This window comes from Mesocricetus auratus, unplaced genomic scaffold, assembly GCF_017639785.1.
Source record: "Mesocricetus auratus isolate SY011 unplaced genomic scaffold, BCM_Maur_2.0 Super-Scaffold_100008, whole genome shotgun sequence".
NCBI classification, from domain to species: domain Eukaryota; kingdom Metazoa; phylum Chordata; class Mammalia; order Rodentia; family Cricetidae; genus Mesocricetus; species Mesocricetus auratus.
Window position 1 is genome coordinate 33664606 of NW_024429192.1, and position 25505 is coordinate 33690110.

At 34.8% G+C, this 25505-nt stretch overlaps 1 protein-coding gene across 2 annotated transcripts in view; it reads left to right on the forward strand.

Annotated features, from left to right (window-relative positions):
- Epha6 (EPH receptor A6) overlaps positions 1-22587 on the forward strand; it is an 863593-nt gene extending 841006 nt beyond the window's left edge. For both annotated transcript variants that reach the window (XM_040750609.1, XM_040750610.1), the window contains 2 exons: positions 7615-7764; positions 9474-22587. In XM_040750609.1, the coding sequence (XP_040606543.1) occupies positions 7615-7764; positions 9474-9588 (265 nt within the window). In that variant the 3' untranslated portion in view covers positions 9589-22587. The remainder of the gene's footprint in view (positions 1-7614; positions 7765-9473) is intronic.
- Positions 22588-25505: the final 2918 nt, after the last annotated feature.

Genomic DNA, 25505 nt, shown 5'->3' on the forward strand with positions numbered 1-25505 from the left:
TGCTGACTACTCTACTCAGAAATCTGAGAGATTATTTTAAAAGCCTTGTTCCTGCCATGTACTTATGGTTCCATTTGTGCATATCTATAATTTAATTATCATCCCTGTATGTTTGACCAGTTATCACTCTTATTATACATATTAAATAATCTGGACAATTAAAAACAGAATTAATGAATAAAGTCTGACAAAAATTAATACCTCCAACTTAACACAGTTAAGATTCACACTGCAAATACTATTCACTAATTACCCATAAGCATTAAATAGAGATTAGATACATGTTCCTAGGCATTTGATACTTTAGGATAGTTTGAGTCAAATCATGCTTTAATTTTTCATCTCAAAATTATTTCGTTAATTTGTGATCAAGATAAATAATAAGCTCTATTGAAAAGAATGTAAATCTTGAAAATTGAAAAAATGGAAAGTAAAATTTTCTTTCAGTGACTGAGTAGACAATGTATATATTCATATGTTGATATATAAATTGACCAGATATAGAGAAGAATAGCCATTGAATCATGAGAACTTCATGTGAAAGTGGTAATATTCCTTAATGCTGAGACCTTAGATGTGAGCTGCTACATTCTGCTTACAACATATATTCTTTTAAAATGGGAGCTTCTGGTTAGGCTATGCAGATGTTTCAGGTGAGCAACTCTACTAATCACCAAAGACCAGAAATTTCCAGAATATTAGCAAAAAAATAGACTGAATTTATCAGTGTACAGGTTTGATAAGAAAGGGCATTTATTGTTTATTAGGCAATGTACTAGAGAACTCAACTGAAGATGATAGTGTCCAACTCTGAAAGCCAGAATATAGCAGCATTTTTCAACTTCAGTATAAGATAAAGTGAAATCAAAATTACCGCACCGCACAATGTGGAGCTCCTGACCTTACTAAATCAAGTGCCGAGCAAGCTGCAGAAAAGGCCAGGGAGTTAACTAGGTAGCTAATGTGAATGCAAGAAAGGAAATTATGACACTGCAAGATTTGGGGAACAAATGCAAATCCTTCTCAATGGGGGAATAGGCCATCGCAGTCATTATTTTTAAAGGGTGTTTATTCTTCCATGAGTTTTCTGTATTGATGGCATAAATTAGCAAATCACATTTGTACTCACCAGTTGCATAAAATTGTAAAATCTCAAGTTCCTAGTGTCATCCCAGTGTAAAGAAGAATCTCATCTGACTTTCCCTGTGCATCAAGAAGAATATGAACTAGGTGTTGAGGTACATGTCTATAATCCTAGCACTCCAGAGGCTAGGGCAGGAGGAGCAAGAGCTTGAGGCCAGGCTGCACCACACAGTGAAATACCATTTCAAACAAATAAATAAAAACAAACAAAGTAAGAAAGGTATAAGGATATGAAGGAAATGTCAGTTCGACTTATTTTCTATTCTGTTCCATTTTAACAAAATTCTCTAACAAGTAATTCCATTTATTGAAGCCATGTTGTTCTGAAATAAGATGTTTACTTTTCTAACCTATGGTAGTCAAAAAGGGTGTCCTAATCTTTTGAGAGTTAGTTGTGAAGTACAACAGTATTTCCTACAAGATATGCTATAGACACTGACTAAATAATTCAAGAGAATTATGCAGAAGCTATTTTGAATTCTCTTACTCAGAGTTCATGCTTGACAATTGAAGATTATAAGGAATGCTGTCATTAAAAAATCTAGATAAATATCTTAGCCATGATGGTTCTTGTTTATTATTTCATATGTGAATTTTTATTCAGTGATGTTTATTAACATAAATACAGCTATGAAACTTGGAAGAAACATTGCAACAATTCAGAATCTGTCACAACTTTTCAAATTTTGGGCATGACTCATTTTTGTTTTGTGTAAAATTGTGAGTCATTCTGATATTAACTAGAATGAAACAACCCACAGTTAAATAACCTTATCATTATAGTTTAGCTTCCAGAAGAGGAAGTAAAGAAATATACTACAACTACATAGTTTTTTGTTTTAAGTAAAATCTCCATTAAAGGAAACCATACTCAATAGAGAGTACAGTGTACACAAATTCCTATTACATACCAAAAAAACAAAAACAAAAACAAAAACAAAAACATCTGGGTTTCTCCATTTACACCCATCTCTACTTTAAACTGAATCTTAGTTTAGAAAAAGAGAGAAAGAAATCGATGTAGCATTGAAAATATCCAAAGAAAGAAGCTATAAGTCTTTAGCAAGGACTTGGTCCTGCATTGCAAGAAACTGCCTTTTAGTCTTTAGATGGTGAAATAAGTATAACTTGTTCTCCTGCAAGAATTTCAATGAAAGGTAAAAAAAAAAGATTAATTTTTATTGTAAGTGGTCTTCAATTTTCACCTTAGAACTTAATGCTCATCCCCATGTATGTTTTATCAGAATGATACCAGAATTAGATAAAACATATAAATCCAGAAATTCTTCCTTCATAGGGCTTTAGCCAAGTGATTTTTATTATTAGCACATTCTTTTTCCAACTTAAATATTGATGGCAAAAGCTTGATGAAATATTTAAAATATTGATATTTAAATTAGGTCTACACATATTTTCATTCATTTAAATATATTAGGAACAAAATAATTGAAAGTCGGACTAACTCTCAGTGTCTAATAAAAGTTTAAACATTTTCTTGTAGTAAGAACATTTCTCATTATCTAGTAAACATTGATTTGAATCAAATCATAAGCATATTATAAAGATCATTTTTAGTTTACTAGATAATGTTATTTCTGTATCTAAGAATGTTTAAAGGGTACATTTATTATAATGAATCAATTATTATACACTTTTTCTACCAAGTGTTTTTACAAATATCAAAATATCTACATGTTCTTGTGTTGTCACTCTACTTGGTGGCATGGACCTGGGAGAGTAAAACCTAAAAATGAGTTAGATTGAAGTTTCATGCAACAGCCATTTTTATTCAAGGCATCAGACAATTTATATTCTGAGGGTATTCTGTGGGCTAAGCAAGGTCGTGTAAGCAAAGTTCGCTTGAGTCCAAATTGTATACAGACACAAGGGCAAGGTCACATGAATTTAGATTGTAGACAGTCTGGAGGACAACTCATGCTTGGAAACCTCATTCTGAATGATAATGGGTAAGATGATGGATAAGTAACTCCATTCCTATTTATTACAACTGGGAGGAGCACGAAAGCACATTCCAAGTACAGCCCATGTCATGGAGAAACAGAGATTACAAAACTCTTGTGATGTTTAATCCCAGCTACATTCATGGACTATGTTCCAATATTCCTGTAAGAAGAATATTACAGTTTTTACTAGAATGATTTAAGCACAAAATTCTGAGTTATTTTACTGCAATTTCCAAGATTAATTCCATTGTATTCCTCCCATCTTTAGTTAATGTGTGTGTGCTATGTATAAACACATATCTATGCATGCATTCACATATATCTTTCCTAACCTTTCCAGAACAATGCCTTTATATTATCCCTATGCTTAAACTATAAACATTCTCAATTGTTGGGGAAGTCCTGTTATTTGCCTGTGCATTTGTCAATAAAGTACTGTCTGGCCAATAGAAAACCTAGATAGGAGGGACTAGGAGTCGAGGAGGATTCTGGGAAGGGGAAACACAAGAGAGTCAACATGTAACCGCCATGGGGGTAGGACACCGGGAACTATTCTCCGGTAAGAGACATACTTAGATTAACAATTATGGGGTAATTATTTAAGGCAGAGCTAGCCAGTAAGAGACAAACAAGGCCAACAGCTTCATAATTAATATAGCTTCCTGTGTGTTTATTTGGGACTCATGCAGATCTAGAACCAGGCTGGCGCGGCAGAGCCCAGGCGACTGGCGGGGGATAAACCAAAGCGGCTAGCAAAGGAAAAAGCTTCTCTTAACATAATGGTGATCAGGAGTGGGATTGAATTTCCACGTAGAATGACAAAAGCTTTAAAGGAATTTTAGAAACAGAAGAATGGAGAGAATCACAGATTATTGGTAGCAGCATTTTTCTCAGGTGTGCTCTGTTTTGCTATCGACAAGCTGAGATTCACGTGGCTCGCTTACCAGAGTCTTCCTGACTCGGCATAAAAAAAAAAAAAAAGAAAGAAAGAAAAAACAACAACAAGGTTGTTTTAAGAGACTCTGCTAACGATTGAAAAGTTGTACGTACCGCTGGAAGTGGCAGCTTTTGCTGGAGGTCAGCATGGACTGAGGCAGTAAGCTGGAGTCACGCTTACGCCCGCCATCTTGAAACGGCAGTTTAAAACAGCCGCGGTTTTACAGATAAGACACATGGCCAGAAAAACATAAAGATTTACAGTAAAGTCAGACTTGGATAAAGAAAAACTTCTAAAGGTTTACAGTGTGTTTAAAAATATACGTGAGATTGAGAGAGAAAATGAAACGGCAAAGTGGTAAATAAATGCAAAAGCCGGCTGTGGTGGCGCACGCCGGTAGGAATTGCCCCAGAGGCAGAGGCAGGCAGGTTTCCGAAGAGAAACCCTGTCTCAGAGAAAAATAAATAAAAGTGAAAGAAATAAAGTAATAATAGATAAATAAGCCACGTAAAGATGGAAAATACACAGAGAATCTGCATACTGTACGCTATTATGTTTTTCAGTTTTTTGATTACTCAGGAAAGAACTGCTAAAGTACACTTGATTATAAATGCTGCGAATTAATCCAACTTCTATCTTTTAAAAATGGCTTGACTTCAAAATTTAAGTGTAAGGATATGTTACTTGGAAACGGAGTTTTTATTTATGTTTCTACAGAAAATGAAAAGCTAAGGATTCCTTCCAGGCTTTTGTGGTTTGACGAACCAAGACCCCCGGAAGCAGTGGACCAAGTGTTCCAACAATCAAAACAGCGAAGATGATGCAGTCTTACAGACCCCGAAAATATGGACTTATACAGGTTTCTGAGTTTTGTCATGATCCCCATGGTATAAACAGCGCCCCCTTCCAGCAGGAAGCAGTTTGGAATGAGCGACGTCCCAATTCCCATCTTGTTTATAAATCTTTGTTTTCATTTAAATAGGATTGTTTATAATTGGCTAGTGATCACAGCCAATCTTTTTTAATGGTAAAAAAGGGGAATTATGTTATGGGTATTGTTTTTCATTTATTGATACAAATTCAAAGTCAATTTTGTGATAAGTATATTTCTCCTCTTGTTTAAGTATTGTGCTTATACTGATCTTTTACAACATAATGCATAATTGAATACAGATTATAGATACTTACTTATAATAGTCAGAATTTAGAGTTAGGTAAGTTAGGATTTCTAGATATATAGAGATGTATTTGAAACAGATAGATAGTCTTCAAACCTCTCAAAGACCTTCAGAAAATGGCATTTAAAATGGTTTAGGGTTTTTCTTGACAATGAGAAATGTCTGCTCCTGGCAGCACCAATTACGTCTGAGAGGAAGATGGGCATCGAAGAAACTTGTTATGGAGTTTGCTTTCAACATGGCAAGATTAGCCATTTGGGCAAGAACTGCTCTTGCCTGTACTTCTTGACTGTTGTTGTATAAACTGGACAAGCAGGACCCACAGGAAAGTGACTACTGAACTCAGTCTTACAGGGTTCCTGCTTCATGAAAGAGTCTACGAGACTTTCTACAGGACAAAGAAAAGTGAATAACAGACTGCCAATGCAGATGGACAGTTTGAAATTTCCTGCTTTGCTGAGAAGTGTTCCAGACACATTGTGGCCTATGGGCTGAAGATGGATGCCCAGAGGAACTTCGGGTGACTGTCCAGGCAGTAAGATGTCTCTGTCAATCCTAGTGTTTATATATTATCCTTCTGTGGTCTTTGATGGAGTTGAAGACAGATAGTTATAGTTTTCCTTAGTTATGATAAAAGATAAGCTACATATAGGACTTTGGACTCACAAGAATGGGATGGATGATATTTTCTTTAGATCTTGCTAAATGTTAATAGACAAAATGTTGTAACTGTGTTCTTACTTGATAACTGTTCTGTCATATACAATTTGACTATGTTAAAATTAAGACCTTTCTTTTGTTTAAACAGAAAAGAGGAGATGTTGGGGAAGTCCTGTTATTTGCCTGTGCATTTGTCAATAAAGTACTGTCTGGCCAATAGAAAACCTAGATAGGAGGGACTAGGAGTCGAGGAGGATTCTGGGAAGGGGAAACACAAGAGAGTCAACATGTAACCGCCATGGGGGTAGGACACCGGGAACTATTCTCCGGTAAGAGACATACTTAGATTAACAATTATGGGGTAATTACTTAAGGCAGAGCTAGCCAGTAAGAGACAAACAAGGCCAACAGCTTCATAATTAATATAGCTTCCTGTGTGTTTATTTGGGACTCATGCAGATCTAGAACCAGGCTGGCGCGGCAGAGCCCAGGCGACTGGCGGGGGATAAACCAAAGCGGCTAGCAAAAGAAAAAGCTTCTCTTAACACTCAATTAGAATTATTTTTAACATATTTCAGAAATGAAAATTATTGAGATAATATTATTTTAGTATCTAACAGAACTATACACCTTGACTTGTTAGCCCAAACTTCATTGATGTTTGATTTTATGCCTTCATATCTACCTTTTAAGCTACAATACCCATAAACTATGCTCAGATGTATGTAAATCCTATTTATGCAACTAAGTTTTATGATATCAGAAATTATTTTAAATAAGACTATTGTTGAATGCTTAAAAACATAATTAGAAGTTTGATCAATGAGTTAATCATTAAAAGGAGATCCCTCACAACAAGTGCAGGGCAGGTAAAAGGACATGGATCCCTTTTGTTGCTGTTTTGTTTTGTTTTTGTTGATTTTTGAGTTTTTTTTAAATTTATATACTTACTTTACATCCTGACTGCAGTTTCCTCTCCCTCCTCTCCTTCCAGTCCCTCCTCCAGTCCCAGTCTGTCCCCACCCCTAAATGCACTCCTCTGTTTCTGTTTAGAAATGAACAGGTCTCCCATGGCTATCAACAAAATATGGCGTATCAATTTGCAGTAAGACTAAGCACCTCCCCATGTATTAAAACTGGACAAGGTGACCCAGTATAAAGAGTAGTGTCCCAAAAGCCTGTAAAAGAATCAGAGATAGTTCCTGTTCCCACTGTTAGGAGACCCCTAGAAGAACAAGCTACAAAACGATAACATATATGCAAAGTGCCTAGGTCAGTGTCGTGCAGGCTCTCTGGTTATCTGTTCAGTCTCTGTGAGAGCCCAGGTTAATGGATTCTGTGAGGTTTGTGGTGAAGGATATGGATTCCTAGGAGGTCAGAAACGGTAGTCATGAATAGCTGTTACTCTCTATGCAGAGAGAGGAGGTAGACGAGGCTTCAAGTTTCAAAACAATTTCATGAAAGAAAAAATGGAATACAGAAAAAAGGGATTTTCTAAAGATCTAAGAAGTGTAATATCCATTGTTGCAAAAAACAGAAATGTCAAAAGAAATGACTGATTGGATTTTTAAATTTTTTTTCTAATTACTTGCTGAATAAGACAGAAAATTAGAGTCCATTAAACTGCAGGTTAAAAATATTAGATACAAGGATATTACCAAAGGAAAAAAAATGAAAACGACTAAGTCTGGCTTATCTGGCTTTTAAATGTTGTGTTTCATTTCCCCCATAGAATGCCAGAATCCCCTGGTGATGTTCCAGAATATCCATTGTTCGTCACAGTTGGTGACTGGTTGGATTCTATAAAGATGGGGCAGTACAAGAGTAACTTCATGGCAGCAGGATTTACAACATTTGATCTGATTTCAAGAATGAGCATCGAGTAAGTAGTTCTAGACTTATGACTGTAATTAGATATTCTGCTCATGGAATTTCACATTCACACGTCCAATCATGAATATGTTTCCTTAGGCTAGTATATGATTTCTGTCATTATCATTCCAGTGGAAGCTGAAGTTGCATTTTCAACTATTCTTTCAAAGAATATATTTAATTCAAATAGATTTTGACATTGCTGTAAATGATTCCAAAATGCATAATGATCCTATTTATATCATAGACATTATATCAACATAGTGTTTGTTGCCTTGGTCAATTGTTTTTCACATGTACTAATAAAGCATAGTCACTTCCTATTATCTTCCTTACATCAATCTACTTTAAAGAGTTACTGCCATTTTAGAGATCCTTCTATGTATTATCTTGATCAGACATCTTCCATTGTCTCAAAGATCATCCTTTGCCTATATCCAATAGAAATGTTCAAAATGTGTGTTAAAAACATAACAAATACATGGAGCTATGTGAAATTACCATTGGTTTTTTTTTTTTTTTTTTTTTTTTTTGGTTTTTACAAGACAGGGTTTCTCTGTATTGTTTAGGAGGCTATCGGTCCAGCCCGGCCTCGAACTCACAGAGATCCGCCTGCCTCTGCCTCCCGAGTGCTGGGATTAAAGGCGTGCGCCACCACCACCCGGCTGTGAAATTACCATTGTTTTAAGATAACAATGCAATTTCATATGTTTCAAAATAATGACAGTTTTTAAATAAAATACTGGATTTTATTGATTCTTATAAATTATTTCTCATGTATGCACAAATGAGTAAAAGAGTCAGTCTGACTCTGGTCCCACTGTTAGGAATCCCTCTTGAGTAACTCCTATTCACAAATGTCAAAAATTCCAGTGTACCCACCGAGTTTATGAGATAGTCCACTCATAAAGCAGTTTAAGTTCTGTATGTAGCCCACTTCTATCATATCTCCCACCCCCATCTCAAGGTTGTTACTATTCTGTAGTGCTTATTATTCTGTACATGCCTTATTTACATATTTCATATGAATTTTAAAATTCATGTAAGAGATTATGCATTGTTCCTGCTTTTTTCACCCAATATTTGAGATTCATTTGTGTTCATGCCTATAAATCTGGTTCATCAGTGTAGGCTACTGTGTGAGATTTTCTTAACGTCTCACTGTTTTTTAAATTGCATTAGTACAAGCATTTTTGCATTGTGTGATTTTTGTATTCATTTTCGTGTACCTCTTAAGCACAGAAGTGCAGTTACTGTAGGGTTTTAGAATACATATATTTCCACTTTATCTTCACAAAATTGCTAACTTTTGATTATCATTTTCATGCCCATATTATACCTCTACCCTACATACTCTGCATTGTCTATAACTGTTGCAAGTTTATATAACTACTTGAATTATAGATAGCCTTATGCCTATAGAAATGTAAACATTCTATCTAGATATGAAACTTTTCTTCATATATTTTATGAAGTATATTTTATGAAACAAGGGAGAAAGAAAATATAAAATTTTGATATTCAATTATATGACTACTTAACAATTAACCAACACATTTTTTGTCAAATGTAACATGGTATATATTTAACATAGGTAAGTATTCATTTTCTCTGACTTGTATTTATTAAATCCATATGCTCAAAATTTCTCTCTCTTTCTCCTCCACATCCGTTCCTCTCTGCCTCTTCTCCCTTCTCTCTGTCTTCATACTCTCTTAGTGACATTAGACGAATTGGAGTCATCCTCATTGGACACCAGAGACGAATAGTCAGCAGCATACAGACTTTACGTTTACATATGATGCACATACAGGAGAAGGGATTTCATGTATGAAAATACTATAAACACCTGTATTTTGTGCCTCAGCATTTCTACAAAGAAAGACATACCCTCTACGACTCATTCTTCTGATTCTCCAGACATCCCTTCACAACCCACAGTCTCCTGTTCAGACTATGGCTGCACATCTTACGTTTACGCTTCCACCCTGGATTTCGATATCCTGCTACACAGGTCCTCTCTGAATAGCCTGCAAATGAAACTCTGGCCCACTGCAGATTATCACTACATAATGATAAATAACTCAGCATGAATGTGTAACTTTGTATAGAAATGTTTGGGAAGTGTTCATGGACTTAACCTAAAGGAATTTTTCCAGGTGTGGCATCTTCAAAGATGTGTGTAGAGTTTGATGGTAGATAGGAAGAAATAGTTGACCATTCTTCGATGTTTTGTGATTGAGTAGCTTCCAACTTGACATGCTTCTTTTTCGATAGTTTTACTCAATGCTACGGGTTGTGCTGTTGTTTTATTTTTAATAACTTAACTGTTGGTGCCTGATGTTGTTACAACGATTTGCAGAAATGATCAATGATTCCATGTAGTGCATTTGTGTTGGGTGTGACTACAGTATGAAGGGCATTGTTGGGGAGGGAGATGAACAAAAATACTGTGCTTTTAAATATTCTAAGGCTGGGTTTGTCTATATTTTTAAATTAACTTTATAGGGTTCTACACATTTCATAGTAGGTGGTTGTTTAGAGGCTTTTCCCCCTCTAATTTTTTACTAACTATACTGTATTACTCTAGTATGTTACAAGAATCACCCTTGGAGAGACCAAGAGTGAGTCCACTACTCTGATAGTTTTCACAGACAGACACATGGAGTAAACCTATGGCTGTTCCCTTGGATTCATCTTCACAAGTTTGAAAAACAATTATCAAAGCATTGAGAAGGCTAATTGTTCACAATGAAACATTTTTAAATAAAAAGTCTAACATAGTATCCATAGACTACATGGGAAATGATTTACTAAATTTAAGATAGCTTGCAGTGGCCAAAGGTAATAAACACATCTAGTTGATTGATAACTGGTGTATTTTCCAACAATTCCAATATTTTGTTCACAAAAAAAGTTACAGGAACACTCTGAGCTGTTTTCCAAATCTTCTCAGAAATTAGTATGGCTACCATAGGCATGATATAAATAGATCTCACATTTAAGCATATATATATATATATGCATATATAATGTAATCCTTGGTCCATCATAATATATGAAAATAAGAACACATATGAGCCATGTTATCATAATCTTCTCTGGGGCTCCCAGAAAAAAACAAGCAAATATATTTTTCCAGTGAATTTGTCAGCTTATCAAAATAGTGCTCCTTTTTAAACAAACAGTAAAATCATGTGCTCCCCATGAAACTACAAAAATTACCGTCATGATGAGTGAAGAATAAGCTGGTTATTGAGGGGGGAAATGCAGATTCTGTGTATAAAGATGCGGATTTAGTGTAATATTTTTAAATTGATGTCAGAGACAAAAGTACCCTCTCCACATCCCCAAATTCCTACCTAAACTGTACTGAGAGAGTATAAAACTTTGCCTATTTAGGGATCTTCACTTTTCCTTTTACTCTTGTTTGTAAGATCCTGCTACATGATTTCTTTAGCTGATTTATCTTCCTGAATTTTTCCTCCTTTTGCAGCGTAATTTTTCTCATTTCAAAGAAAGCATGTATAGAGATAAAAGATGTCTTTAGAACATTCCTTAACTCTACAGAAGGAAAGAGTGGAATTCCAGGCCTTTTTAAGTAAGTGTGTCAGAAACAGCTAGTAACATTTCCTAGCCACCTACATGCATGACCGTGCATCACTCATAAACTCTCTGCAGTTTGCTTGATACATTTACACAAATCTGGATATATATTTAGGGGAAATACAAAATTTCCATATTTATCTGTGATTATCTATTAAGTGAGAACAGATGTAAACAGATGATTAAATTTATTAATCATATATATTTATTTTTATAATACAACAAAAAGGGTATTTAGAAAAATAATAAATAGAATAATACTGTCCATCGTAGGACTCTGTCTGCAGCATCTGTATGCCTTGATGAAATAAATTCTATAGTAGTCATTGAAATTCTGTGGGATTTCCATTTGGTGATGGCAAGATTTAAAAATCTGTTAATATTCTTCTCTTTTAAAATTCTTATGATGCAATTCTAGTTAATTTCCATTTCTATCATATGTCTTTCCTGATTTATTAAAACATCATCTTTCTATTCTCTACCCCCATATCTTGCAAGTTTTGTAAAATTAAGTTTATAACTTACCAAGCTATGATCATGATACTGTCCTGTGTGATTGTGAACTTCATGGTAGGCAGAAAAAAGCAGAAATGTGTGCAAACTTAAACGGAAATATTAAAATACAAGAATAGCTATTTATTTGCTGCCTAATGGTCACATACCCTATAATCCAAGAAGAATTAAGATCTGGGAATATAAATGGTTAAAATGCCCAAATGCATTTGGCAATATATTATGAAACATTCTGAGATTTACTGATACCTATGTTCAATAACTAAATTAATTTGATACATACAATTATAAAAAATTACCCCAAAATAAGCTAATGGCTTTCATAATTATAGTTAGGAGTAATCTCTTATAACTAAGATATACATTATGCACTTGCTTTTAAGAAAATGTAATTGATTCAAATGAGTGAGTTCTTAGAATTTTGAAAATCAGAACATGTAAATTTTTTATTTTCTCAAAGTCAACTTCTTGTCTATAGCCAAAAAAGGTGTATAAAAAAGTACAATTAAAAACAAAGATGGTGTATTTCAATCAACCACTTTAAAAGTATCTGAAATGATGACAGTGTAACAGAAGGAAGAATTATAGAAAGCTTGCAAAGTTGCCCAATAATGGCTGATAAATGTGTTGTGCATGCTCTAATAAGACATTTATCACTGTTTATCACTCCTTAAAATCTTCCCAGCTACAAACTAAATAAGAGAGCCGTCCAGCCGGGCATTGGTGGCGCATGCCTTTAATTCCAGCACTCAGGAGGCAGAGGCAGGCGGATCTCTGTGAGTTCGAGGCCAGCCTAGTCTACAGCGCCAGTTCCAGGATAGCCTCCAAAACAATACAGAGAAACCCTGTATCGAAAAACAGAGAGAGAGAGAGAGAGAGAGAGAGAGAGAGAGAGAGAGAGCCTTCCAACCATGACTATAAAGCCTCTCACAGCCCATAATAGAAAAATTTAATCTGTGAAAAGTAAAGTTTTTTGTAAAGTCCTCTATGACAGTGATAGGGAAGAGGAAATTGCACATCATTCAACCTATGTTCTAAACGTCTGTTTGATATCTTTCTCTATTAAATTTACACGCTGGGAGAAAGTCTGTTAAACTCTCATCTCAAGGTTTTTACTAGCATTGTTTTTTATTCCTTTATTAAATTTTTCAGGCCTCTGTTTTTTGTTTAAATCCCCCATCCAATCTCTTGGTTTATTTCTATCACAGGTTCTATCAATATATTCATTATATCAGTATAGCGAAGCACAGCAAGTCTAAAAAGCTTTGTAAATTTTTGTGGAAGGGGCTGAATGGCAGGGTAGGTTGAGAAAGATTATACTTTTAATATGTCTTAGCATACAAATGGGAGTCCTTCAAGTTAGAAGGTGTGGATCTGACTTTGCTTAATAGAAAATTAAACACAAAGGAAAGAAATTCAAAATGGACGGTTGTTTCTGCATCTTCAGCTTATCAAGTCTAGTATTACATAAAAAGAAATTAGTATTTTAATAATCTAATGCTACCTTATAGAGGATCTGATCTGTGTCTTTATATGTAAAAGAGTTTTACAGAAGATGCATCAGTTCTTATATTCTGGTCCCCTTAACTTTCACAACTTGAATTTCATGAAGTCAAGAAACTCATGTTCATAACTAATTAATTAAAACGTATTTGACACTTTGTTAAACAGTAGAGGAGTAAAGTGGGTACAATTGGGCATGTTCTTTTGACCTTCACGTGACCAAGTCACATAACTTTTTCTTTTATAATCAACATTTCCAAAGTCCTTTCTCATTTTTTTATAATGTTCAGGAAAGTATAAATTTTATTTACTGTAGTTGAAGAAAACAACATGTCTCCCATACATATAATTATTTTTCACAAAAATGAATTTAAGTACAGTTATTGGTTGCTATTAATCCCCAAGTTTAAATTTTAGAGATTGGAGCCTCCTTACATTATGCTATGCTAACTATCATGAGGGTTAGATCTTGCTATAGAATAAGACTAAACAAACAGGAGCTAGTCAAATGTGAAGTGCATTTTCAATTCCTGTCAGAAAGATATTTTTTGAACCTTGGAATCTCTTAAAATTCTTCCCAAACATCCATTACTCTGTTTTGTAGAGGGATTCATGCTTGTGGGTTCTGTAAGATAGTCTCATCAAAGTCAGTCCATATATGAACTCATTCTTCAGATAGCCTGTAAAACATCGGTTTTTTTTTTTCAAATCAAACCTGAAACTAATCTCTTACCTGAGCTAATTTTTCTAGCAGATGTGATAGTATGAACTTCAAAGCTTTCATAAAATCCTTTCCAGCAGGATCCATTAACCGGGGAAATAAGTGATTGACCATGACTAGACTAAACAGAGCCAAATGGAAGAAAAATCTTACATTGCATAAAAACAAATATCCCACCTTCATCTTACTGTTCCCTTTAAAGATAAGGCTTAGATGTTTTAAAGATTTATGGGAAAAACAGGAGGGTTTGTTATACAGAGATATGACATGAAACATATGACTCCTGGGAATAAAGTTGAAAAGGTCTAAAGTCACAGATAATCCACATGTAATTTAACTAACCTCTTTTACTGACTAGTAGTTAGATTCAAATTATCATTAGGTTAAATTATTGTGAGCATCTTTATAACTTGGCTTGAGCTCTTGTTTCTTGGATCAAGTGTTTTCTGTTTGATTGGCAGATTTCCCTTTTGAAATCATAGAATATATCTAAAAGTTTAGCTTTTCAAGTTACTGCATTTTAAAATGAAGCACGTAAGTTAAGAGAACTTCGATGCTAAAGGAAGATAAAGGACTTGTAAATGAACTTCAATTTTCCACAAGAATCTGACAACTACAATACTTGTGCACCTCAGTGTTGTCAAGTCACTTCTTTATTATATTTAAAACTTTTCTAATGAAATCATTTTTATAAACAAAACAATTTCCTTTATTAAAGTGTTATACCCATTAGTCACATTTCCATCTTTTCTTCAAAATCCAGAATCTTTGATTTGTTTCATATTAAGATAAATTTTCTTAATCCTCCGACCCTTAAGTACAGCCATTTTTTTGACGAATACAAAGCCACTGAAAAAATATTACCTGTCCAAACATGATAAAGGATAATGCTTAAATATAATACAGAGTTTTGCATACTAGGGAAGTGTTGTACCATTGATCCACATTCATCCTCAGGGCAAATTGTTTCTAGTTTTGTATGAGCAAATAAGGTACAGGTTAACCAAACATTTATCCCACAAGTTGCAAATTCAATCAATATGAATCTTCTCAAGTAACATATCTGTCCTTACCCATGCATCTGTATCATATTCATCTTCTAGTGATCTGTGTCACAATAGCATTTTAAGTTGGTGTGTTATCAAATCAAATAGTGAATATGAATGCTAGCTACTCTAGGATCCCTAAGCAATTGACACCAGGATCTCCATGTCAATAGTCCTCATTGAAAGGAAGATCCAATGTTGTCTTCCCGTGGTACATGATTATAAAGAAAACTCTGGGATCATAAGAATCATTGTTTTCCATATATCCTGTTCAGATTTTATATTCAGTCAGTCATAATTGTTTTCATGAGCTAAACATGAGCTTAAGTATGAAGCAATATTGACATGAGCTGTTATTGTTTGTGTTTTTGTGCTGTTACTCAAGAACAAGGCCTTGTCATGGAAGGCAAGCACTCTACCATTGAGTTACTCCCCTGGATGCTGGCAGCATTTCAGTACAAGTCTGTTCATGTCTGTAGTTCCTATGTAAGACACTCTTCTTGTTCTCTGTTCTAGAAAGAGACAATATCGTTTTTAAGTGTTTGAAACCATGATATGTCGGATGAAAAAAAGCCAGTTCCTAAAGACAAATCACAAAGTTCCAAGGTTTTATCTGCAATGGTCTGCTGCTTTTGGGATGGCATAAATCTTTTCAACATTGAGTTATTTGTAGAATTGGCTGTTTGTGTTTTAGAAAGAACTTTCTTTAACATATTTTTCATTTAAATATATCTTCATTCAATCTGAAAGGCTGGAACACTATTAATTCTATTGCCTCAGTTTGACAGGGGTAGTAACGTTCTTTCCTAGTAATCCTGAACTGTAGATGTTACTATCAAATCCATGATGAATTGTTAACTGGGAGTGCTTTATTTGTTGTCGTATATTTGTTTTCCTTTACTAAATCTACTTAAAATAAGGTCTTTTGAAACTCTAAGAAAATAAAAACCAGTAGCCACTCACATGCTAAGGAATTTGTAAATGAATGAGCTATTTTCCCATCAAAGTGGTTGACGTGATCATTGTTAAATCCAACTTGTTCCCATATTCACTATTATCTAGAAATACCGTTGCCATATACACTCAAAGTATTGTTGAGGCAATACTGAATATTACAGACAATAAGTGAATAATGAGGCTTTTAAATTTTTCTGCACTACATAGAGAGCAAAGTTTAATGTATAAATTAATGTTTTTCATTTGAGTTTTTAATTTAATGTGTTCTCTCTTCCTGAGATATATATAGTTCTTGAAGGAAAATTATATTAATACATTGATACTATGCAAAATGCTCATTTTTCTTTTTTATAAAAACATGGAGCTTCTGTTCAACTTTGTTTTTAATTAGTCCTTTGAGAGTGGAAAAAATATAAGTAAAACTTGAAATTGGAGCATTTTAGGGGAGAGGGGCACAATATTAGAGCAATAGTCATAGAAATGATGTAAAGAACACTTGATTTTAAAGGTCACTGAATGTTTTCATGTCTGATATCATATTATTCATTTCACTAACATGACTCCCCATCAAACTGTGACATTGAAAACCTGTATGTGGAATATAAATGCATTTGGGAGAATTTTTCCAGTCGCGTAGTTTTCACTTTATGTGCAAGGAAAGTATCAACAGCTTAAATTTTGTTTTGAAGTGGAAATTTTTAACTAGCAATGCTTGCTAAAATGTTAGCTATACTTGTAATAGCAGCATACATGGAAGATCACAACCATTAAGTCTAACTTTAATACAGAATATTACAGACCAAAAGGTAGTAAAATTAATGGCTTATGTTAAAGTGGTTACTTGATTTAAGAAGAAAACTATCAGAAAAGAAGCGGTTAACATTATGTCATGTTGTTCTCACTGGCAATTTTGAAACAAATGCATTGTGAGGATGTGAATATATAATGTAAATAATTCTACTCATTTTTGTGAAAATATATATTGACATTAAACTAGAAAAAATCTTATGGAAACACCCAAATTAAACAACTATTTTTTAAAAACACACTAGAAGGTGTGGTTGTATCTGAATGTTCTTTTAGTAACGCTTTTGATTCCTAAGAAACGTAAGCAAAATATTTTTAAAATAATAATTCATTAAGTGTGACTTTCAAAATATTTTACATGTGTAAATGAATTATCCAATTCATGGATTTTTACATCTGTCATTAAATTTAAAACTACCTAAAAGACACTGAAGAACTGAGATGAAAGAGTTTACTATGAACATACTTTCAAGCAGTTATGTCTATTTTACAAAATATTAAATGTTTTTAAAATTCATTATCTTCATATAAATTTTATGTGACACTTTTTTTTTTTGCATCACGCTCGAACTTTAAAAGCTTATATTCTTCATTTCCCCAGTTGCTTTCAGAGCCACTCCTTGGAGTTTGGATTTTAAATGAGTCCTTTGTTTTATTTGTTCATTTTTAAAATAGAGTGTCACTTAGTAGCCCAGGCTGGCTTCAGGATCCTCCACCCACTGTCCCTAGGTGCTTAAAGTACAGAATTGTGCACTTGGAGTATAGTTGCATGTTTTATATTTTCATTCAATTCCATAATGTTAGTAACTTTCCAATTCTCAAAAAGTTGATACCAAATGTCATTACAGTAGCTAGAATTTCTTTTTCCTTTGTCAAATTGTTCTTCTTTTATCTCACACTAGCCAGATATCCTATAAGGTAGTTAGAAAAAACAAATTGTTTTACTTTCTCCATAAGAAAAAATAAAAAGGAAGTCCACAATTTACTTAGTGAATTTAGGATAGCAATGTTTAATTTTTCAGTCATTTTTACTTATGTTTATTTGATGTTTAAAGTTTCAGTGAATAAGATGTTAAAGCAAAAGTAAAAACTATTCCATTTCATATAATCTCTTTTTTTTCTTCCAAGTTGTAAAACCTTCTGAACAATCAAGACATTCCATTTTCCTAGTTCACAAGCTTAACCACTCTATAATTTAATGTAAATGATCATAACATAATTTGTCTAAACATTTATCTTATTTATACTATGTAATGTTTAAGACAACAACAAAATAAAGGAAATTATGTCAGCCTACTGGTCAGAAACTGTAAAAGTCCTCAACTTTAAAGTAAGTACACATGCTTACATACAGTTTCATTTTAAATATGTTTTTTTTATCCAACAACACAATAAGGGTTAATGATGGCCAAGACAAGCTGCAGATGTTTCACCTCTGTGAAGGCATGGGCTTTTGGCCACTCCTGGTACCAGCTTACCAGGGAGGTCAATGCAATATGTAACATATTTATTTACCAGAGAAAGAACTTACACACAAGCTGAAAGGTGGCAGGCTTCCAATAGAGGGCTTACTTTATCTTTCGCTTTCTTTTATTCAAACCTGTGCCAGTACCTTTTGGGGTGTGGACTATATTGTGAGCTCACCCCTACAATGTCCAATATTGTGAAATTGACATTTTAGTAGTAAAGACACACAGTAATAGCCATGCATTATACTGATAATCATGTTATATACACATCACGGTTGCAAGTGACTTCACACTAGTGGTAAAATAAATTAGTACAGATATGATACTAAACTGCAATCTGGAAAATTGAAAGTAACATCCATGAGAGGAGCAAGAACAAAGTTACAAGCCGGGCATTGGTGACACATGCCTTTAATTCCAGCACTTGGGAGACAGAGGCAGGTGGATCTCTGTGAGTTCGAGGCCAGCCTGGTCTACAGAGTGAATTCCAGGATAGCCTCCAAAACAATACAGAGAAACCCTGTCTCGAAAAAAACAAAAAACAAAGTTACAAATAGAAAGAGCAGCTAAAGGTCGAGAATTTGGAGTGTGTGAGAACACAGAGAGCCATACATAGTAGTGATGGAAAAATATAGAATCAAAGAGCATGAACAAGACTGCAGTGGTTTAATAAAAAGTAGTAGCTCTTGTTAAATAGACAAGCTGAAGACAGAGACAAGTGGATGAGTTTTGGATGATTTAAAATCAGGTTATTCATCAATAATTGGGGTTGGGATTGGGAATGAGGGATGAAGAAGACAGAAAAGCCAAAACTAAATTTGCATTTAGGGAACCAGAAATTGCTTTAGTTGTAGTGATATAGGAGCTTTGGAGGGGGAAATCAAATTTGTTTTTGGCTACATGATTTCAGAAATAAACAGTAGATATTCAAGTGGCACTATTATGTAGGCAGCTGACATCTGGGGAGATAACTCAGCTATAGACTGCTTTACTTGAAAGCTTGATGACATGAGTTAAAGCCCAAGAATCCCCGTTTTAAAAAACCTAACAGCATGGCACTCTTGTAATCCCACAGTTGCCTGAGGCTCGCTGGTCAGCCAGTTTAGCTGTAGGTTCCAGGTCCACGAAAGGCCTGTCTCAACATAATGGTGTACAGCAAACAAGGAAGGACATCTGTTTTGTCATCTGACCTCTACATGCACAGGCACACACACGTGTGTGCACATACACACACATGCGTGTGTACAGGCACACACGAGTGTGCACATACAAACAAAATCTTAAACCATTGTATATGAGAGTTCAAAAGAGTTGTTAAGTTGTTGAAATTTATTAGTCTACATATCTATATTTACACTTTACAACCAGGAATCAGGAATAAATGTATGCCTAGGATTGAGTTTTTTTTTTAATCCAGTATTTTTAGGGGTTAGGCAGAGAACAAGACATGAATAAAGTAAACCGAGAAGCAAAAGGTAAGGTACAGAATAGAGAAATGCAGTTGAATGGGTGCTTTTAAGTCAAGATCAGGACTAGAGAGACGGCTTAACAGAGTATGCTGCTCCTGCAGAGGACCTAAGTTTGGTTTTAGCACAACATGCAGGAGCCTACAACAGTTACCTCTCGTTGTAGCTCCAGAGGATCTGATGCCCTCTTCTGGCCTCTGGAGGCATTCCTACACATGTGTACATACTCAGAGATACATCCATACAAAGTTAAAAATAACAAAAATAAATCTAAAAGAAAAGAAAAACAGTCAAGATCACAACGAAGTAATGGTCATTGGATATGGCAACTTTGTCCAGAATGTTCTCTTTGAAGTTCTTACTGAGGACAGTCTCTTTGAAACAGTGAAGTCAAAACCTGCCTGGAACAGACTGAGAAGAGAAATACAAAATGGAATCAGAATCTGTAAACAAGCCTTCAAAAGTATTTGTTGTGAAAGAAATCAAGAGAAACAGGAGTGTAGCAAAGGAGCTCTGGGGTCAAGAGAGTTCTGGGTTTTGTTTTTTGGTTTTGTTTAGATGAAGGATGTTAAAGCATATTTACATACTAATAAGAGTGATCTGGCAGACTGGAAACTGATTATGCAGGAGAGAAGATAATTACAGAAAAAGGCTGCAGAGGTAGACAGTTTGTTGGTATTCAAGCAAAGTATAAAGGTTACTTTTAAAAGGACCAGGTACACAGAACCCCGCTGCAAGGGAAGGGATTATGCACTATGCAGTTAGACTGGTAGATCTGCAGTAGAAACACAAAGATGTTGCTTTGTGAGTAGTTTGATTTGAGCAAGAAAAGTCAATGTCAGGGTTGGGAAGGAAGTGTAGGTTGAAAAAGAGATATGCAGTTGTTTAAGTAGAAGTGAGTATATATAATTTTCAAACACGGATGTGATTGAGCTTTAGGTATAATAAATAGTGAGGAAACTTATAAAATATCTCAAAGGCCTCTTCCTCAAATATTTTAAGATATCTTATTAGAAGATCTAACACTTTGTTTTTCAAGGATTCTAATAAGTGTTTTCTATCCAAATCATGAAAGTTGAGGCCTTCTTAAGGGTATGAGTATTTCTTGTTTTCTTACTTTTGCTTACATGGTACAGAGTACATGGCAGAAAAGTTTGGCATATATCCTACTTGAAAAGCTATGAAAATTAAAATTAGTTTAGTTTTGAAAGAGGCATAGCATTTATTTAGGTTGTCAATATTTTCAAAATCCTATTTTGGAGGGGTTTAATCTCCCATCTAAACTTTAAAAAGAAAACAACAAGTGTGCATCTATTAACCTTGTAAGACAAATTACTTTTGTTTCCAGGTAGAAAACATTAAAATATTTTGCCATTTAGAAGTACAAGGGCAATATAAATTGTTTTGCTCATTGTTCCACCAAACTTAATATGTTTTTTTTCTTGTAAAAAATAGTGTTTGGTACTTCATTGCTGGATAAGCTGTATCTGATGGGTGGGAATTTGAAGATGCATATTTCTTCATTGGGCTTTATGTGAAATTAGATTGTGGATAATAGGATAAGATTGTTCTCCTGATTTTTGCTATTCTAGCATAACCAAAATATAAATATGTAAATATACAGTAAATGTTTAACTGCTTAAACACTTTAGATATTTAAATGGCCACCTCAAATTTTAAATGGTAGACATTTCAATGAACTCAAAATATTAAGTATGAAAGTCTTTGTGACACAAATCCTAAAAAAAATACTAAATTATGTACTTCTTTTGTTTGTTTGGATTTTTGTTTTTAGAGACAGGGTTTCTTTGTGTGACGCTCCTGGCTGTCATAGAACTCATTTTGTATACCAGATAGGTCTCAGACTCCCAGAGATCCACCTGCCTCTGCCTCCCAAGTACTGGTATTGAGGGCATGTGTCCCCACATCCCAGCTAAATAGTGTATTTCTATAAAATGCCTAGATAACATCCGTCTAGAATGACTTATTTAATCCGTCACAGAGATTATATTTGACTAATAAAAAAACTGCAGCCAAAATATTTTCCTTCCATATGTTAAAGACTTGTGAGGTCTTTGTAAACTGACTTGAAGCTATTTATTATCAAATGTTAGCATTATAGCCATCTATTCTTGCAAGAGAGTATAGGTCTATTTGTGAAAATAAGGAAGGATAGTACCACATTATGTTTTCTCAGGTTGGAATCATATCACTATTTAGAGCATGTATGTTTCCTCCCACGTTGCTTATATTGTCTATGTTTCCTTTTTTGTTGTAATTACACTATAGTAGAGACACAAACGCAGTGAAATCACATGACTCAAACTGCAATCCCACCTACTACCTATCTACTTGATCACAGTACTGAAGTAGTTCAGATTGATTGGAAAGTGGTACTATTTTCATCTTATAAAAATCTACCATACTATTTCATGTACATTTTCACGTGCTGGCATGCATACAAGATAATAGTGTTATAGAATGGAATGTCCAGTTCTCAATATGAGGGATTGTTTATGGTAAATTGCATTATGTATGTCATCTATTTGCTGAAAGAATATGGAGTTTGGCAAAACAACCTGCTGAGCAACATAGAAAGATTTTTGTACAAAGTACAAATTGGTAATTATTGTATTTTATTTTTCTATGATTTCCTAAAAGGCATTATCAGGGTCTTACAGATGGAGAAAGCCTGTTTATTAAAATATCTATTACCAAATAAAAGTTACAGTTTTGGTGGTTCAATTTGTGACGTTTTGTACTATTGTATGCAAGTATATTATTGTAATTTACTTTTAAGTATATACTTCTAGTTATTGTTTAGAACTTTAATAATTCTGTATATGAAACATAGTTGTAATTTTTTTAAATAATTACAGACTCTGAGGTCTAGGCCTAAATTCACACATATCACTATATTTTTGTAGTGATTTTATACTGGCAAATATTTTATGAGATTCAGATGAATGAAATTATGTATTACAGAGGTAGTTTATACACATACGGCACATACACAATATCAACTGTTCTAACAAATCTTTAGACCATCACTGTCCATTGCAAAATTTTTAATAAATTATAATTCAGGGATTTTCCAGATTCTTTATAAGTTGCTGATAAGAAAATACATCTGTACTATTCTGAGTTCGTTAGAAGTAACATATCCACTGTATCTCACTCTTTTATAATTGTGGAACTGTAGCTCCAAAAAGTCACTATGGCATGAAAGGTGGTAAGCAGATATCTAACACTCTCTAGGACATGCCTTAAGTACACTTAAGAAAATTACATACTGGTTTAAAAGCTTGTTTTGCTCATAATAAAATCAAGAGAGTCAAACTAACTTTGTAAGTCACGTGAAATAATTTTATGTTGTGTTTCTGGGTAAACTCAAGATAGGTTATAACTGCCAACCATCAGAACAGTAGGTGCAAACATATGACATACTTACATTGTTTTAGGGTTCGTCTTTTCAATGTTTTCTAGATTACAAAACAGAATTTAGGTTTCCTGTGAACTCTTTAATCTCCAATAATAAAGTAGTATATCAACTACACTTCTCTAAAATAACTTCACCTTTTGTTGTTAAAATCAACTAAGTTGGGGAAGAGATGGCTCAGTGGTTTAAAGCTCTTGTGGCTCTTGCAGAGAAACTAGGTTTGGTTCACACTACCCACATGGTGGCTCACAACCTTCCCTAATTCCAGTCCCAGCAGATATGATGCCCTTTCCTGGCCTCTTCATGCACCAAATACTCATGTGGTACATATGCATACATATAAGCAGACAAAACACACATAAAATAAAATGAATAAGTCCAATAAAATGTTTTTAAAGTATCATCCAAGTTTATTGTAAGGCTGGTTGTTCAGTCTACCTCTTATATTTCTGTTTTCTCCACATGCTTTGTACCAAGAAAAACTGAACTTAATTTAAAAAGTGCCCCCAAAAAGTTCTAGCACATAAGCTCTATTACATGTCTAAGGGGGAAATGTTGTATAAGCAAATAAGCATTCATGTTTTGTCAAAGTGAGTCAAAACATTGGAAATCAAAGAGAAGTGTTTAACAGCTCCCTGTAAATGCACTTTGGTTCAGAAGTTAAAGGACAACCACACCAGGGATTGAGTTGATTTTCTTTGATTAATAAGAAAAAAACTCAGGACATAGGAAAGCATGAATATTTGTTATCAGTCAGACATATATACTTTTCCTTCTGTTTTCCTCAAAAACACTAGATAAAATGTAATTTTCCTAGACCACAAAGTATAGCATATTCCCATCATCTATTTTAACAAGGACATTCATGCCATCTACATACATGAATTTTTGTTCATTCAGTTTGTTTTTTGCCTTGCAAGAGTCAGGAGACCAGAACTACACCTTATTCCATGTTATGAACACCTGGGAATTTGGAAAAGCAACAGAAAAAGCACTCCATAGTAATGCACTACCATCTCTTTTATGGAACTTCTTTCAGTTTCTTTTTTTTTAATCTCCATAGTCAAGTTACTCGGACAAATTTAAAAATAAAAAGTATGATAGTTAAACATACTGCTAGCCAGTGAAAAGGTAAAAATAACACCCCACACCTATACTAACAAGTAAAATGGAGAGTTGAAGCTTTTTTTTAAATGTAGAGATGAAACTTTTAAAATACAAGTTTGTCATGAAAGTCATCCGTTGATGAGTAGAATGGTGGAAATGGCCAGCTTCAAAGACTTGACAAAAATTTCGTAGGTCTTTAAAATTGTTGCATCTGTAGCCTGTCCACTGGAGAACAATAAAAATGTGAGGAAAAGTGTCTATCCAAAAATCTTTCAATTAGAGCCAGGCGTTGGTGGCACAAGCCTTTAATCCTAGCACTCGGGAGGCAGAAGCAGGCAGATCTCTATGATAGACCACCCTGGTCTATCCAAAGCAATACAGAGAAACCCTGTCTAAAATCTTTCAATTAGCACAATTTATTTCTATTGCTATAAATTCCAAGTGAATTGGCCACCAGACTCTCTGATCCCGGGGTCTGTAATCACAAATTCATGCCTGGTGTTAATCTCTCCCAGACAACAGACAACTAAGAGTCAGGGACAGAACCACACTTCCTTTGCCAAATAATGTCTCTGGCCTTTTTAAAAAAAAAAAAAAAAACTATGGTGTATACAGCAGTTTCTCTCCTCTCCTGCCTATGCTAACAGCTATACTCCCGCAGGACTCGCTCTCAGGTCTAGCTGAGCCCAGGGAAGGTCTGTGTGATGGGAACCACATCTCCGTCGATTCCCTCTCCACACCACACCGCCCTGTGAGACTGAGTAGCGGTCACCCCAAATCTGTGCCAAGAACTAACCAGAACCCGGGCGCCCCAGACGCCATCTCCCACTAATGCGCGCGCAGCTAAGGCCCCAGCGCACAACCCGGCATGCTGTGCGCGGGCCCCCATCACGTCCCAGCAGCGAAGGCGCTGCCACTCGACTCCCAGCGTACTGGTGGCTCCAGGTGTCTTCTGTGCTCACTCTCTCTCGTAGAACTCCTCTGCTAGAATCAAGCCATTTTACCTAGTGCTCTTCAGCCGCAGAAGAGACAGCACAGCAGCGGACATACTACAACGCCCGAGGGGGCGTGGCTCTGGAACCGGAAGCAGGTCCTGTTGCCAAGGGAACGCGGCGCG